This window comes from Scatophagus argus, chromosome 8, assembly GCF_020382885.2.
Source record: "Scatophagus argus isolate fScaArg1 chromosome 8, fScaArg1.pri, whole genome shotgun sequence".
Taxonomy (NCBI): domain Eukaryota; kingdom Metazoa; phylum Chordata; class Actinopteri; family Scatophagidae; genus Scatophagus; species Scatophagus argus.
Window position 1 is genome coordinate 12831376 of NC_058500.1, and position 14973 is coordinate 12846348.

The following is a 14973-nucleotide window of genomic DNA, read 5'->3' on the forward strand; positions in this document are numbered from 1 at the left end:
TGGCTCGCTTGCTTTTTTTTCAACTTGTTTGCATTATAATCCATCATCAAGATACGCATGCTAATACCTAAGTGATATTTAATTAGAAGCTGAGCTCAATTAAGCAAACTATCTGAGCAGGTTAATATAAAAACAGTCTTGACAAAATGAGTATTATATTCTACATCATGTTATTTTAAATGTTTTAGTTATACATGTAAAAAAAAAAAATCCATATTATAATGGGAAAGGAATTAATCTTCCCACAACAGAATCTCTATTTTTGTACTGTCTGAATCATAATATATAAATGTTTTGTGTTATTATTATAATTCCACTACATGTATGTCCTCACTTGTTGTCATGTCATAAAAGAAATTAAAATGTAATTTTATTTAGCAAAACTCTAAGTGATTTGTCTTTTGCTTGTTTAACATGAAAGAATTGTTTTGTGAAAAACAAACAAACAAACAAAAAAAAACAAAGACATATGCCAGGGATTGTTTTTAGGGTCACAGTGAAGATTATGTATATGTGTACTGCAGTCTTCAAGACCTCTGTGGAAATCTAGTCTGGAAGGCCGACGGGTTAATGAAAAGCCCAAACATACTTAATATTCCCTACACCCTACACTAACTTCACCCCAGACTTAATCACATGACTACTTAAAGGAAGTCAATGGGTTTCTTAGAGACAGTTTTATATATTATCCACTGATCAATTTGGGTCACAAGTGCTACAACTGTCAGAGGTTTAGCACAGTTCACAGTTTACACCAGTCAAACAGCACTGAAATATTACAAGTGCTGTTTACCAGTTACTCATAAATATTTATTCATTTTTCATGTAAAACTAATTTTCTAAGATACATAATAATATGCAAGGCAATTCTCAGAATATGTACAGTAGTACAAGGTTATACACCCCCTTGTGGGGGAACTGGTATCATGCCTGTGAATTTTATTTCGTATCATTTCTTGAATGTCCTTGTTCATACACTAACTACTCTAAATACTGCACTCTGTAAGCATTTTACAGCATTCACAATACAGCAAATATTTACATAGAGTACTCCACAATATGTTAAATTAATTGTGAATACAAAACAAATCAAATATTAAGTAAACAGACTAAACAATATTCCCCACAGGTAACCTACTCTGTTGTTTTCCAGTACCCTTTACAGGATATAACAGTAACAAATTGCACATTGAACACCCAAACTATATTCTCTCTTTCGGGTTTATGTTCTGTTGCAAACATCTGTGGAGGTATTTCTAGGGGATTATCCTTGAGATACAAGAGGCAGATGGGAAAGCACCCGCTCCATTGACTGGCCAATAGGAAAAGGCCGGTGTCCTAATACCACCCTCTATTTACACTCATTGGCCAATCAGTCACATCCTCCAACCTCTCTCCCCCCCCCCCCTCGCCCTCAAAAATCTAATCCAATCTTGCTAAAGCTGAATGGGGAGTTAACTAATCCTGTCAGAGGGACAAGTAATATCCTATTTTCAAAATGAGAACCTGTGCACCCCACATTCAGACACTGACAAACAAACATTCCCCAAGTAAAATATGCAGTTTCTATAATGCAGACCAGAGTGATCAGGCTTGAATTGTGATGACAATATGTTTTGAGACACACAAGATAGTGGAGATTCATCATTGGATTGTAATAGCACAAAACATTTTTCCAAACATTATCAAATTTTCTTAATTTGCCTGAAAAAATTGGGTCAACTCTTTCTGTATAGAAGGTAACAGATCATATGTCTCCAAACCTGACTGAAACTTACACCAGGCAAAAAGTTATTGGCAAATTTTTCAGTAGTTCTAACACCTCTGAAACCGAGTTTTTTGTCTTGTCTCACAACAGTCGTGAAAGATATGAAAACTCAATATGAAACCACTTTTTTCTTTGACTACTATAATTACCATTTAAAATGTCCTGCTAAGTCAAACAATCATGATTTTTAAAAACAGTCTTCTAAAAAGCATGACTTTTCCTGGTATCATTAAGAATTGCTGTCAACTAAGTTCTGCATACGCAAACATTGTGATATTTATGAAAAGAATTATTGGTCTCTTGGCTCCCTCTCTCTTTAACTTGACTATCTGACTTTGTATCAACTGTAGACTCAACCAAGACATTCATAATTTCAGGTCACATTTGGAAGACAATTCTTCATTTGGTTTCGTGGAGCTGCATTCACACAGTTGATAAGAATTATTGTAACATTATGCTCATGGCTTCATCTGAGCCCTGAGACATTTAGCAGATGCTCTTCTCTACAGTTACTTCTAAGTGTTAAGTTGTGGCCTAAATAAGTTACCTGTAACAGTTCGGTGTTTTTTTTCTCTCTAAGGGATGAAAGGAGATACACAGCAGCTGATGTGGATTAAACATGTGAGCTTCTCATAAATGGACAGAATGTTGCCCAGTCTAATTTTCTGTACATTCACAGGATCATTCCAATGACATCCAAGCTTCACTGCATGTACAACCTCAAGCTTTTCGTTCACATTGTGTCCCATGAATGGATAGCACAAGGAGGTGGGTGTTCTGAATTAGAACTATACACACAAGAGGATTTTCAAGTGCACAGTTTAGTAGTTTACAGAATGGGAAATATTTTCACTAACATGTCTTCTAGGCTGTCCTACACTTTCTGAAATAATAATAGCAATGACATCCTGTCACACTCAAAAGTAGCTTAATTCAAAAGTAACAATTAAGAAATTGAGGAGATCTCAGATCAACAGCTTTCTTGAACCTATCCTTCCTCATGATACCGATGTTGATGACCCACATCCCAACCCCACACTGAACATGATCTGTTCACCTCCAGCAGACTGCAACTTATATTGCTCCTTAACCTTAGTTAAAGCCCATGTTGGAACATCCATCCATCCATTTTCTATACCGCTTATCCGTCAGGGTCGCGGGGAAGCTGGAGCCTATCCCAGCTGACTACGGGCGAGAGGCGGGGTACACCCTGGACTGGTGGCCAGTCAATCGCAGGGCCAACACACAAAGACAAACAACCACACACTCTCACACTCACACCTAGGGGCAATTTAGAGTAGCCAATTAACCTAATGTGCATGTTTTTGGTATTGTGGGAGGAAGCCGGAGTACCCGGAGAAAACATGTTGGAACATGTATTATATAAAAAAGTCATTTTTAATAGTTGATGAGAAGGTCATCAGGTGAATTCTCATCTGATTTAGTGTCAGAGGATAACGGTTGTAAAGGGTTTGTCTTCTTGTCTGCCAGATTACTGAACATGTTGATAACCTTTTTAACACAATATAGTACAATTAAAGTCTAAACAATTATTGCAATTTGATTAGGCCTATTCATTCCCATGTTGCTTAATAAAAATATACAAATACCACCTACATGGATGTGTGCCAAAAATGTGATCATAAGTCGACAATAAAACTCTAAATGAGCTAAGAGACCAGAAGATATTCTGGCATATTTTGGTTATTATCAGTGAACCTGCTGAAACGTGACTGAGATTTTTTTCAGATCATTATAGAGTGAAATTGATTACTCTTCCCAATGGTTCTCCGTCAATTCAGCCAAATACGCAATCCATTGCAGTAGACAAAGAAGCACAATAAGGAATTAGCAACCATGATGAAGAGCTCAGTACACATTTATGTCAGTTGGTCACAAAATTAATTTGCAAAAACTATTACAAATCTTTTGGAATTCAGTTGGATCGCAGCCGATCATTTATCACAACAAATGCATTCATTCACAGGTATATCAAAGTAGCAATGGCCTACAATCATGACCATCTAATGAAAAATGGCTTCCCTGGGTTCGAAAAATCTAATGACCTAATATCTGATATGTAACATTACCATATTTCAGCAGTACCCGCTTTCCAGATTAAAATCTTCCGCTGTGTCGTAAGAGATCAGCCTTGAACGGTGTTGTTCACTGTTGTACTAAAGCTACAGCACGTTTACTTGTGTCGACTGATAAAACACAATTTTTGCTCGTTCTTTTGCATGAATTATTTTTGACGTAGTTGTTATTAGCCAGCACTGCTAGCAGCAGCTAGCCACTTGGCGGAACAGCCGAGTGCAGACGCAACGCAGTTTAGCAAAGTGATGAGATGCTAGTGACCCATACAAGGGTACCTATGCAAAGTTAAGCTCCAAATATAGGTAGTTGAATATATGCTGTCGACTTAAACTTGAAGAAAAAGTATATTTACTGCCGTTTCAACAGAGTTTGGGGTTGAAATTTTCGGATGCATTATTTTGGGCAAACTTGCAGCAGCTTTAACGACCTCGCGAGAGAGATTCCAGAACAGAGCGGAGGCTAGCTACTATTAGATTGTTAGCCTTTAAGCTAAGACAACGAGCAAGGAGCCAGTCAGATAGGTAGTTTTTTGATTCACTGTATGAAGCAGGGGAGACTTTCACTGGACTGTCTGAAGGCTTGCCTCGGTGCTCAATAGTTCCCCGCCAGTATACGGCCACTCGACACAAAGCTCAAGTTACCGGTTAGCTAGCTAACATAGCATTTCCATCTAGTTGAAGGGCTAGCTAGCAGTACCGCACAGCCTGCCTTCCGCCGACGTGCACTTCCCCCACTCTCCCTCCAGCCGGCTAGCCGCAGCGTTAGTCCGGTACATAAAATGAAGCGACCATCAGCATTTTGGGAACCTGTGTGGCTGTTTGGATTTTGCTGATGTATGAAGAGACGATATTGTTCTTGTGAGGTGAGCTGCTTTTAATCATGGCCTCCTTGAACTTCTTGCAATAGACATACAGAAAGACCCACTAACCCTGACCTTAGACCGGGTAATGTTAACTCTGCTATCGGTGACATATAGCCGTTAGCTTCGACCAGATGGGGGTGACTACTTGCTGGAGAACTAGCTGTGTTATCAGGTTGCTAACTTTAGGGTGAAATATGTTGTGCGTTGGCGGTGTTCAATGTATCATCCACAAAGTAGCTGTTAGACAACTGGAGAACTCAATATGCGTGTGGATTATATTACACATATTTCTCGTAGTTTTGCTTCTTCTGTGTACTTTGCTGCTACGTCACCGTTGGTAGTTGTTAGCTTTTCCGTATCGGTCTATCGCTAGTGACACGGACAAGGCTATTTTCTGGACTGAACCAACCCTTTGAAGTCGCTGTTTACATTGAGGAATAGTGCTTAGCTCTGCAATAATTCAACTATAAAATCTCTCAACAGCATTTCCCATGGCACTGCAACAAATAACAGCTGATGTTGGCTAATATAACAAAACATGATCCAACATGTTCACCGTGAAAGTTAATTTCTAACGTGAGCACTTTTCGTGTTAACTTGGCTAGCCAGGATGTTAAGTCGTTAACTTAGCCATCATGTCATCACTTTTGGTTTGGACATTGCCAACTTCATTTTAGATACAAAGCCTGTTTATTGTCCTTATCAGTTGTAGCATAACAATAACAGAGGTTTTGTAGGACTTGGATTTGACATTTGCTGTTTGTTGTCACAAAGAGAGTGCGTTTCCAGTGTTGTTGCCACCGAATATGCTTATTACAGAGATATAACTTTAACAGCTTTTGATGCCTTTTGCTAAACAGCGTTTTAACATAGGGCCATATACTGTGTTGGTTAATAGTGCAGGTATGCCGCATTTTATTTTTGGAGTGTTTGCTGTAATGGCAAAATACTAACTGGATGTGCATTCAAACAAAACACTCCTAAATATAATATATGTATATATTCTTTTAAAAAAAGATTCTTAACGTTACACATTGACATTGGTTTGGTTTAGTGTTTTGTTATGATTCATTACAATATGGTCTAATTTGTCGTCAGTTCTGCTCGTATGCATCATGAACACGCGAAAACGCACCCGTCCTCGCACTGGCGTTTGCTTCCAACTGCCTCGGTGAGAATGAACTGGGAACATTTCGGAGTGAGAGAGTTATGTCGTTAGCTCATAGGATGTTTTTCTTAGTGTGATGCTACTGTTTTGTTTTGCAGTCTACGAAAACAGTGCGAGACTCTCATTTGGACCTGTATAGTCAGTGTCACATTTGTTGTCTTTTGAGTCCAGTTGGATCCGTTTGTACAACTTCGCTTCGCGGACTGTTCTCTCCGATATTTATTGTCTAACATTCACGATGACAAGAGCAAATATTGGTGAGGCAGCTCTGTCCCATTAGTAAAATGTACCATGCAACTCCAATCCAACCTCCACCTTTAAGTATCCTCTGTTAATGACCTTTAAACGTTAAAGAATTCATGACTTCATATTAATCGCTTCGGGGATGAAAAATGTTGATCCTGTCAAGTGCTGCATTTTTTGTTTTACAGTATTTTCGTTAGTGCTGCGAGTCTCATAGCGGAACTATGATGCGACCGACAAAGGTTCTGCACGAAAGCACTCCCGCTGCAACAGGAAGTTCTTTATACGGAAGTTGTGTTTTCTTTGTGTATCCCGATTTATGGTTGTTTTACTCAGGAAAACACCACTTAATTTTATCATTTTGTGCCTTTTAACGTGGCAGTTTCACCGATTTGTATTATGCATTGCTGGGTAAATAATAACTTTAATTTTTAAAGCGGTTTCCGATTGATCTGTGTCCCGTAAGCCTCGCGCTATTTTCATGAGTTTGCGAGAAAGCTCGATTACATTAGTGCTAGCGTTTGTCCGATTAAGACAAGGAAATCATCTAAAGTGAGGACATAACAGCGATATTTTATCCGTGGCTTTGTGGGTTGTAATTCTTTATGTGACGAGTGCTTTTGGATGGGAAGGGAGGCTAAGGTGTAATATGGTGTAGCAAGAAAAAGTGTTTTGGGGATCCAAATTTTATGACGAGAAATATATGTAGGCTGATGAACAATGCCATTTTCTGTGTTGATATGTCGGGCCCTGTATACCACTTAGCTGTTAAGTCTTTTTTTGGAGCAAACCTAATTCTCATGCATTTATTTATTTTTTCATGCCATTATTATATCTGCTCTCTCCATTCATCATTTAGTAATGATAGACATAATGTTAACCAAATAGCCACTTATCATAAAATGCCCCCAGACTGTGTGCATACCATAAATCGTTTTCTTAAATTTTAGTGCTTCTGACAAACATTTTAAGGTTGAATATATTCATGTTTTTAAATCACAGATCTCTGTCAAGGAGGTCAAAATCAGCACGGGGTATGGACGAGCAGAAATCAAACTGCGAAGAGAATGACTCTGAACCAACAGGTAATGTTGTTTTGAAAATTTCCCCATATGTATTCTATTTTGCAGAATCATTAATAATATCACAACTTTTTCGTTTCCTCTTAATGGAGATTTGTAAACGTAATTTTAGCGGTGATGACAATAGAGCAGAACTAATTAGAATGTTTTTAATTTCTCCATTGCAGATAAGTCATTATAGGATTGGCAAAAGCATTTTTTTATTTTTTAAGTGAGTTTTGTTTTCCCACCCTCATTCTGTAGCTGATGACAGTGCCCCTTCAAAGCAGCTTGTTTCCACTGATGAGTCCATAGCCCTTCTTGCTGCTGAGGATGTGTCTGGTGCAACTTCAGCCTCTTCCAGCACACCTGTGTAAGTTGTTTTATTCACTTCATGAAGGATATTGTGCACACTGCTGTGGTCTTTATACCAAGAAGCTGCTTAACACCAAAAACTGAATGTTCACTTGTTTTGTGTAATGTCACAGAGAGAACGTTCGAGCCTGTGCGCTTTGTAATTGTGTGGAGCGTAGCCTGCATGGACAGCGGGAATTGAGACACTTTGGGCCATCGTCTGAGCAGCTGACCTTCAAGCCATCAGCTTCTCCACTGCCTCAACCTGGGAATGATGACCTGTCTTCCATTGGATTTTCCGACCTCCCCTGTCTGGCGGCACTCTTTGACGACTCAGGTTGAAGTCAAAACGCTATACTGTTATACATCATTATTATACAATTAAAGATTTTACTGATACTGGGCTTTATAATGAACAGGGGGCTGTTGGGTTCATCACTGGTGTGCGGTGTGGTCGGAGGGAGTGAAGAGGATGCAGAATGAGGAGCTGGAGAACGTGGATAAGGCCGTTATCTCAGGGACACAGCGGGTGAGTACATGTTCCTTAGACTTGGTTTAGATGGCATTGAGTGGGAATATAACAAAGACGCATATAATGTTAACATTGTTGACAATTGTTTCAGCTTTGCGAATACTGCAAAAGGCTGGGTGCAACCATTCGATGCCACGCCGAGGGCTGCTCACGGTTCTACCACTTCCCCTGCTCAGCAGCCAGTGGATCCTTCCAGTCCATGAAACAGTTGTTCCTCCTCTGTCCAGAGCACATAGACAAGGCAGAGGAGTTAGGTAAGAAAGCCAGACATCTTTGTCAAAACTTCGTCATTAGTTAGGGCATGGTCACTGCACAGGGCAAGTGCTATGCACTCATTACAAAGGTGATGACCAGGTGCAAATATCATCATCAACAGCGCTTAAGTCCAAAGCTGTAGTGTTTTCTCAGAATTCCAGTGAGACAGCTTATGTGCTCTGTACTGATTTTGACTGCCAAATGTGGACTGTTTCAGCAATATCAGCAATCTTTGGTGGTCTGTCTTTTCTAAAAATTGTGAAACTTTTTCAACTTCAAAGAAATACATTGTTTGCTTAACAAAACACCAGTAATTTTTTCAAAAGTGGTTACTAGCTACCTGCCTTGTTTGTTAATCCCTGTTATCATGCCGATCCAAGAACTAAAAAATAAGTCATGCTAATGTGAGTTTGTTTTTCTATTACCAATTCACATATATTTTTTTCATAGCACGCGAGGAGGCTTGGTGTGCAGTGTGTGACTCACTGGGGGAGCTCACGGACTTGCTGTTCTGTACGGGTTGTGGCCAACATTATCATGCGGCTTGTCTGGAGATTGGTGCCACGCCCATCCAGCGGGCAGGATGGCAGTGCCCAGAGTGTAAAGTGTGCCAGACTTGCAGGTGAGTCCAATCCCATCAATTGAACTCTATCCTTTACAAATGACTCAGATATTGGAAGTAACATTTTGCATGATGTTTAGATTTTTTTAAAAGACATTTATCCTATTGAATCTGAATATTTTTTTTTTTTAAATTTAAAGGTAATGTTTTATTTCTTCATTTTTGTAGACAACCAGGAGAAGACTCGAAAATGCTGGTTTGCGATGCCTGTGACAAGGGCTACCACACCTTCTGTCTCCAGCCAGCCATGGATTCTCTTCCCTCTGACCCATGGAAATGCAGAGTAAGTTTCATTTGTCATCTACTTCTATACACAGAGATGGCCGTACCATGGCAGCCTGTTTTTGAATTTTAAATTTTATCCCTTTAATCTATGTCAGAGGTGTCGTGTATGTACGGAGTGTGGTGTCCGTGGACTGGTACTGCCAGGTTCAGCCCAGTGGTTTGACAACTATGCTGTGTGTGAGGCCTGCCAGCGTCAGCGCAGCTCTACATGCGGCGTGTGCAGCAAAGCTGCCAACCCGTCTGTCGCTCTGCAGTGCTGTAGCATGTGCCACAGGTTAGTTAAGTGCACGAATGTAATAGTCTTCATCAGACTTAGATATGATGTGGGCTTGTAGCTCATAGTCATGAAATGTGTCTTGATGACTTCTTTATTCTCTTAGGTGGGTGCACAGTGAGTGTGCTTTGCCAGGGGAGCTTCCAGAAGCCAAGTGCATTTGTCTGCTTTGCAAGGAGCAGCAGCCTGTCACTCAGCCATACACAGCAGAGATACAAACCAGAGAGGCATCTGAGGAGAGTGAAGGACATGTGGAAATGGTGGAGATGACAATCCAAACAAATGCAGACATAGTGACAAAAGAGCACACAGACTTATCAGAGGTGCCACCAGGACAGAGAGACGCATCAGAGATGGGTCAGGCTGAAGCCACGAAAGAGACACTCATGGAATTGGGTAAGCTTTAGTCAGACACAACAACATAAAGCCGACAAAACATGCCAGTCATGAATTTTATTGGAATATTAAAAAATTTATACTTAATAATAACTTGTTTATACCCAAGATGTTCTTATGTAAGTTAATTGCTTTTAGATTTAGGGGTGGAGTCTACAGTTGTTGAGGCAACAAATGTTGGGGAGAGGATCATGGGGGAAGAGCTGAAAGTAGCAACAGAAGAACTCCCTTCTGAGGCACCTGCTGCTCCACTTGAGTCTACAGGTAAACACAGAACACACTGTAGACATGCATATTTGAAACTGAACACAAAGCAGTACTTGTATGATCGTGTGCCATAACCAATTATGATAGTAACAATTTGTAAATGTTAACACTAATAAACACACATTCCTTAATCTCAAATGTAGAATGTGCAACAACAGAACAGGGGCCCTCTTGTCTGCCTGCTGATGAAGAGAGAGCAGAAGAGGTAGTCAGCCTGGTGACACAAGTCACCCCTTCCCAGGACCCCATAGTAGAGAAACAGTCCAACAACCCTAAAGTAGAAACACTGGTGTCACAGCAGATCCATGAACATATGGAGGTGGAGAAAGAGGAGGAGAAGGAGACCACTCCTTCAGTGGAACAAGAAGCACCAGCAAAGTTATTAAGCTGTGACTCTGATGGTATGATGATCACAGAACCATTCAGGAAGGATCCACCAAAGTTACCAGCTTCTCCTGCTAATGTGGAAAAAGCAGAGCTCTTGCCCATGGATAATGAGCAGAAAAGTCCTTGCCAGGACCACCAGTCTCCCTCTCCTCTTTCTTTATCAGTAGATACACAAGAGGTCATCTCTGCTGTGGACATGGAAGGGAGATTACTACCTCACTCTGAGGAGGAGGAAGAAGAAGAGGATGATGAGCCAATGAAAGGAGAAGAACACAACATGGATATAAAGCAGGAACTGCAGGAGCAAGAGGTTAAGCCGGAATTGCTGCTGGATGAGATGTCCAATATGAGCCATGGAGATGAGAGCAGCAGTGGCTTTATGGGCTCTCCAGGAGAGCCCGATCCACAGCTCTCTATGGAACTTGGCCTTGTACCTGTTGGCCGCTCACACACGGATAACCTGCTCACTGAGACTGATGATTCGCTTCCCTTCGAACCTCTCAGAAGTGACAGAGAGAAGGTGAAACGCAGAGGGTCCCCAGGTCGTTCACGGGTCAAACAGGTGAGATCACCATGTACAGGTTGGTCTGAGGAGTTGACGTGTTACGTTTAGTTATTACTTTTAAGCTCATTGTCACATTCTGTCAACATGACTTGACATCAAACTTTTCTTTTTTTTAAATTCTCTGCTTGTAGGGGCGAGGCAGTAGTTTCGCTGGGAAACGTAGACCTCGAGGGGGTGGCGGAGGTAGAGGACGTGGTGGGAGGTCCCGCCTCAAAGCCATGGCTTCCTGCATTGATGCCTTCTTGGTGGGCTTTTACATGTTATTCAGATGTTCTTTTATATTCTTTCACTTATGGTAATAATAATAAGTGATGTTAATCATTGTTTTCATAATTTGTCATTGAATTAGATAGTTTGTCAGTATCTTTGTAACTGTCAGTTCTTTTTTTCCACAGCTAAGCATGACATCAGACACTGGAATAACTAAGGAGGAAGATGATGAGGAAGATGACACCATGCAGAACACAGTTGTTCTTTTCTCAAACACTGATAAGTTTGTCTTGCTCCAGGTACAGCTGTTGTTGTTTGACATTTTTAATTACCCTGAGGCATTTGCTGTTCCAAGAAACCATTGTTGTCACTATCAAATGCAACACAAATAGATTTTTGTATTGCCTCTCTTTTATTATTTCTTCTCTCCCCTGCTGTAGGATATGTGTGTTGTGTGTGGCAGTTTTGGAAAGGGTGCAGAGGGGCAGTTGTTGGCTTGTGCTCAGTGTGCCCAGTGTTACCATCCTTACTGTGTGAACAGCAAAGTAAGCATGAAATTAATGCTTTGATTTTTTTTTTCTTTCTTTTTTTTTTTTTTTTTTTTACATCGCTGCATTTTGTAAACCCAGATTGATTAAACTGGATATCTTCTGTAGATCACCAAGACGATGCTCCGTAAGGGCTGGCGCTGCTTGGAATGTATTGTGTGTGAGGTGTGTGGAAAGGCCTCGGACCCCTCCCGACTGCTGCTGTGTGATGACTGTGATGTCAGTTATCACACCTATTGCTTGGACCCACCCTTGCACAATGTTCCCAAGGGTGGTTGGAAGTGCAAATGGTAAAAAAAAAAAATACCCTGAGAGCACAATGTTTCATTCAGCCTTGTAGCTTTGAATGGGGTCAGATGGAAATGAATACATGTAAATTTGCATATTATGTAAAACACTGGTGCCACAGCCCTGTATTAGCAATTCAGAGGCCCATCTCTAGACCTCATTTTTTCTGTAGCATAAGAAAGATTGTTACACTACACACATGCATCTGTATTGTGTTTTAATATTGCGTATTCGTTGTATAATTTTTACATAGTACTCCACTACTTCTTTGCAGGTGTGTGTGCTGTGTGCAGTGTGGTTCCAACTCACCAGGTTTCCACTGTGAGTGGCAGAACAACTACACCCACTGTGGCCCCTGTGCCAGCCTCGTCACTTGTCCAGTTTGCAGAGAGAACTTCATGGAGGAGGAGCTGTTGCTGCAGTGTCAGTACTGCGATCGGTGGGTGCTGCTCATTGGAACTACATATGCACACCAGACACAGAAACCAAGATATTAATGAGACTGCAGCTAATGAAGACAAGCGGGGAATAGATTATTTATGTATATTTCATGTCATGAATAATTCCTTAACATCTTTGATTTGCGGTGTGATTTGTTGTGAAGACTATGTGTATCAGCGTATTTCTGTGTGTGCCTGGGCAGATGGGTTCATGCTGTCTGTGAGAGTTTGTACACAGAGGATGAGGTGGAACAAGCTTCTGATGAAGGCTTTGCATGCACATCCTGCACCCCATATGTTCCAAAACCTGTGGGTAAGTCACAGAACGACCCTGTTTTGAATCTGGACCTACAAAGACTATGGTTTCTAAGATGTACACAGTACATTCTTGTATGTACTAATAATATTCTTTTGTTTTCTCTACCTGCTTTTTGTCTTTGTTCACAGTAGTAGAGTCGGCCATTATGGCTTCGATAAAGATCAAAGAGCCAGGTTAGTGGATTTTGCCTATTCATGTTTATTGTCATAAAACACATTCATTGGGGTCATATTTTGTTTTTATTGTATGTTGCTCAAATGAACAAATGTTACTTTACAGAACCCCAGTTTTACCGGTTGGAGGGTGTATGGCTGACGGAGTCGGGTATGTCCCTGCTTCGCAGCATCTCTATGTCACCCCTGCACAAGAGACGGCAGCGTCGCTCCCGTCTTGGCACTCTGTGTGGTGAAGTAGGTCCTGATGGAATGGATCTGAGGGAGGCTGATGGAGATGGGGAGGAGGGAAAAGGTAGGCACACCCTCAGCTCCCCCTTAGGTGTATGAAACTGTTTTCATAGGTGTTATGTTCCTTTTTAATTTATGACTTTATGCATACTCGATGTCATTCTGTAGGGGAGCCCATGGAATGTGAATCCAAGATGGAGAACCTAGGGAGCCCTGACAGAGAAGGTGAGAAGGATGCAGGGGCAGAGGGAGCTGAAGGCATAGCTGACTGCGAGGGTCTCAAAGGAGGAGCAGAAGAGACTGAGGATAGCAAAAAAAGAAAGCGAAAACCTTACAGGCCTGGTAAGATACCCAGAATTTCACAAGAAAAACACGTAACATCCACATAGATTTTGGTGTATCCACAAAATATTTACAAATATTCATGAATTTTACTAGGAATTGGAGGCTTCATGGTGCGACAAAGAAAGTGCCACACACGGCTGAAGAAAGAATTTTTTGCCCAGCTCGCTGGAGAGACTATGCTAGATGGACAGCCAATAGAGAGAACCATTGATGAAGGTTAGTGAAAACAGATTGTTGAATTTCATGTCCTTTTGTATGTATATTTCATAACAAAATACTGCTATAAATAAAAGAGTTTGATCTCAGAAAGTACTTGTGACTGCATGGGGTAAAGGATCAGTGCCTCAGAAATTTATGTTGATTGACTGTGGGACACTGTGCGTATGGTCTCTAATGCCATGTTCAGCCTTGTATGAAAGAAAAATGGCCAAAGTAGAAGGATTGAGTAATTTTTTTTTTTTATTTATTTATATTTTTCGTTTACTGGCTGTTTTTGCTCTGAATGTCTTGGCATCATCTTTCTATTAGTAGATGCTGGATGATTTGGGATTAGGATTAGATTAGGATTACCCTCAGAAAGCAGACTGAATTCAGCAGAACTTCATCTATGATGTTAAACTATGTCCAAAAATATATGTCAAAACAGAGCTATAATACCATTTAGCAGTGTCTAGAGCAGTGATTCCCAACTGGTGTGCCATGAGAAATCGTCAGTTGTGCTGCGGAAGAATATCCAATTTCACCTCATCGGTACTCTAAGTGAGCGGCGTGTAGTGACAGGCAGAACAATTAACTGATCCAAACATTTTTGTTTGGTGGTATGCCCTGTGATTTTTCTAATGTAAAATATGTGCCTTGGCTCAAAAAACACTGGTCTAGAGTAATAAGAGTCCAACGTCTGCTTATTTTCTCTGATGGAATTACTGCACTCTGTTAAGGTCCTTCAGCGTTGTCACATGCAAGAATCCATAATAACTGTCCATAAATGTCCATACAGCCAAACATTTCACCAGTACAGCAACCTAGTGTTAGCCTAGCATAGCAGTAAAAAAAAAAAAAAATATGCGTTCCTTTGTCCAGCAATATTATATTATAATTAATTAATTATTATGGTATTATATGCAAAGGACCTCACCCTGACACAGATAACATAATGGATCCTAAACCAGTGGAGGGCGAGGAGCAAGCCAAGAAACGTCGAGGGAGGAGGAAGAGCAAGCTTGAGGACATGTTTCCATCTTATCTTCAGGTTTGTCATTTCTCTGTGCCCCATGTTTTGAAAA

The 14973-nt window shown here is 40.7% G+C and overlaps 1 protein-coding gene across 2 annotated transcripts in view; it reads left to right on the top strand.

Moving 5' to 3' along the window:
- Positions 1-6001: 6001 nt before the first annotated feature.
- The window catches only part of kmt2d (lysine (K)-specific methyltransferase 2D), a 31375-nt gene continuing 22403 nt past the window's right edge, over positions 6002-14973 (top strand). Inside the window, exons 1-23 of one of the 2 annotated variants that reach the window (XM_046395860.1) lie at positions 6002-6549; positions 7141-7223; positions 7464-7572; positions 7688-7890; positions 7973-8082; positions 8177-8339; positions 8791-8962; positions 9131-9245; positions 9343-9521; positions 9628-9917; positions 10056-10181; positions 10328-11133; positions 11268-11381; positions 11532-11645; positions 11787-11891; positions 12003-12184; positions 12457-12621; positions 12826-12935; positions 13070-13114; positions 13221-13409; positions 13514-13687; positions 13784-13906; positions 14818-14939. In XM_046395860.1, the coding sequence (XP_046251816.1) occupies positions 6458-6549; positions 7141-7223; positions 7464-7572; positions 7688-7890; positions 7973-8082; positions 8177-8339; positions 8791-8962; positions 9131-9245; positions 9343-9521; positions 9628-9917; positions 10056-10181; positions 10328-11133; positions 11268-11381; positions 11532-11645; positions 11787-11891; positions 12003-12184; positions 12457-12621; positions 12826-12935; positions 13070-13114; positions 13221-13409; positions 13514-13687; positions 13784-13906; positions 14818-14939 (3891 nt within the window). In that variant the 5' untranslated portion in view covers positions 6002-6457. The remainder of the gene's footprint in view (positions 6550-7140; positions 7224-7463; positions 7573-7687; positions 7891-7972; positions 8083-8176; positions 8340-8790; positions 8963-9130; positions 9246-9342; positions 9522-9627; positions 9918-10055; positions 10182-10327; positions 11134-11267; positions 11382-11531; positions 11646-11786; positions 11892-12002; positions 12185-12456; positions 12622-12825; positions 12936-13069; positions 13115-13220; positions 13410-13513; positions 13688-13783; positions 13907-14817; positions 14940-14973) is intronic. The other variant, XM_046395861.1, reaches the window with a different exon arrangement.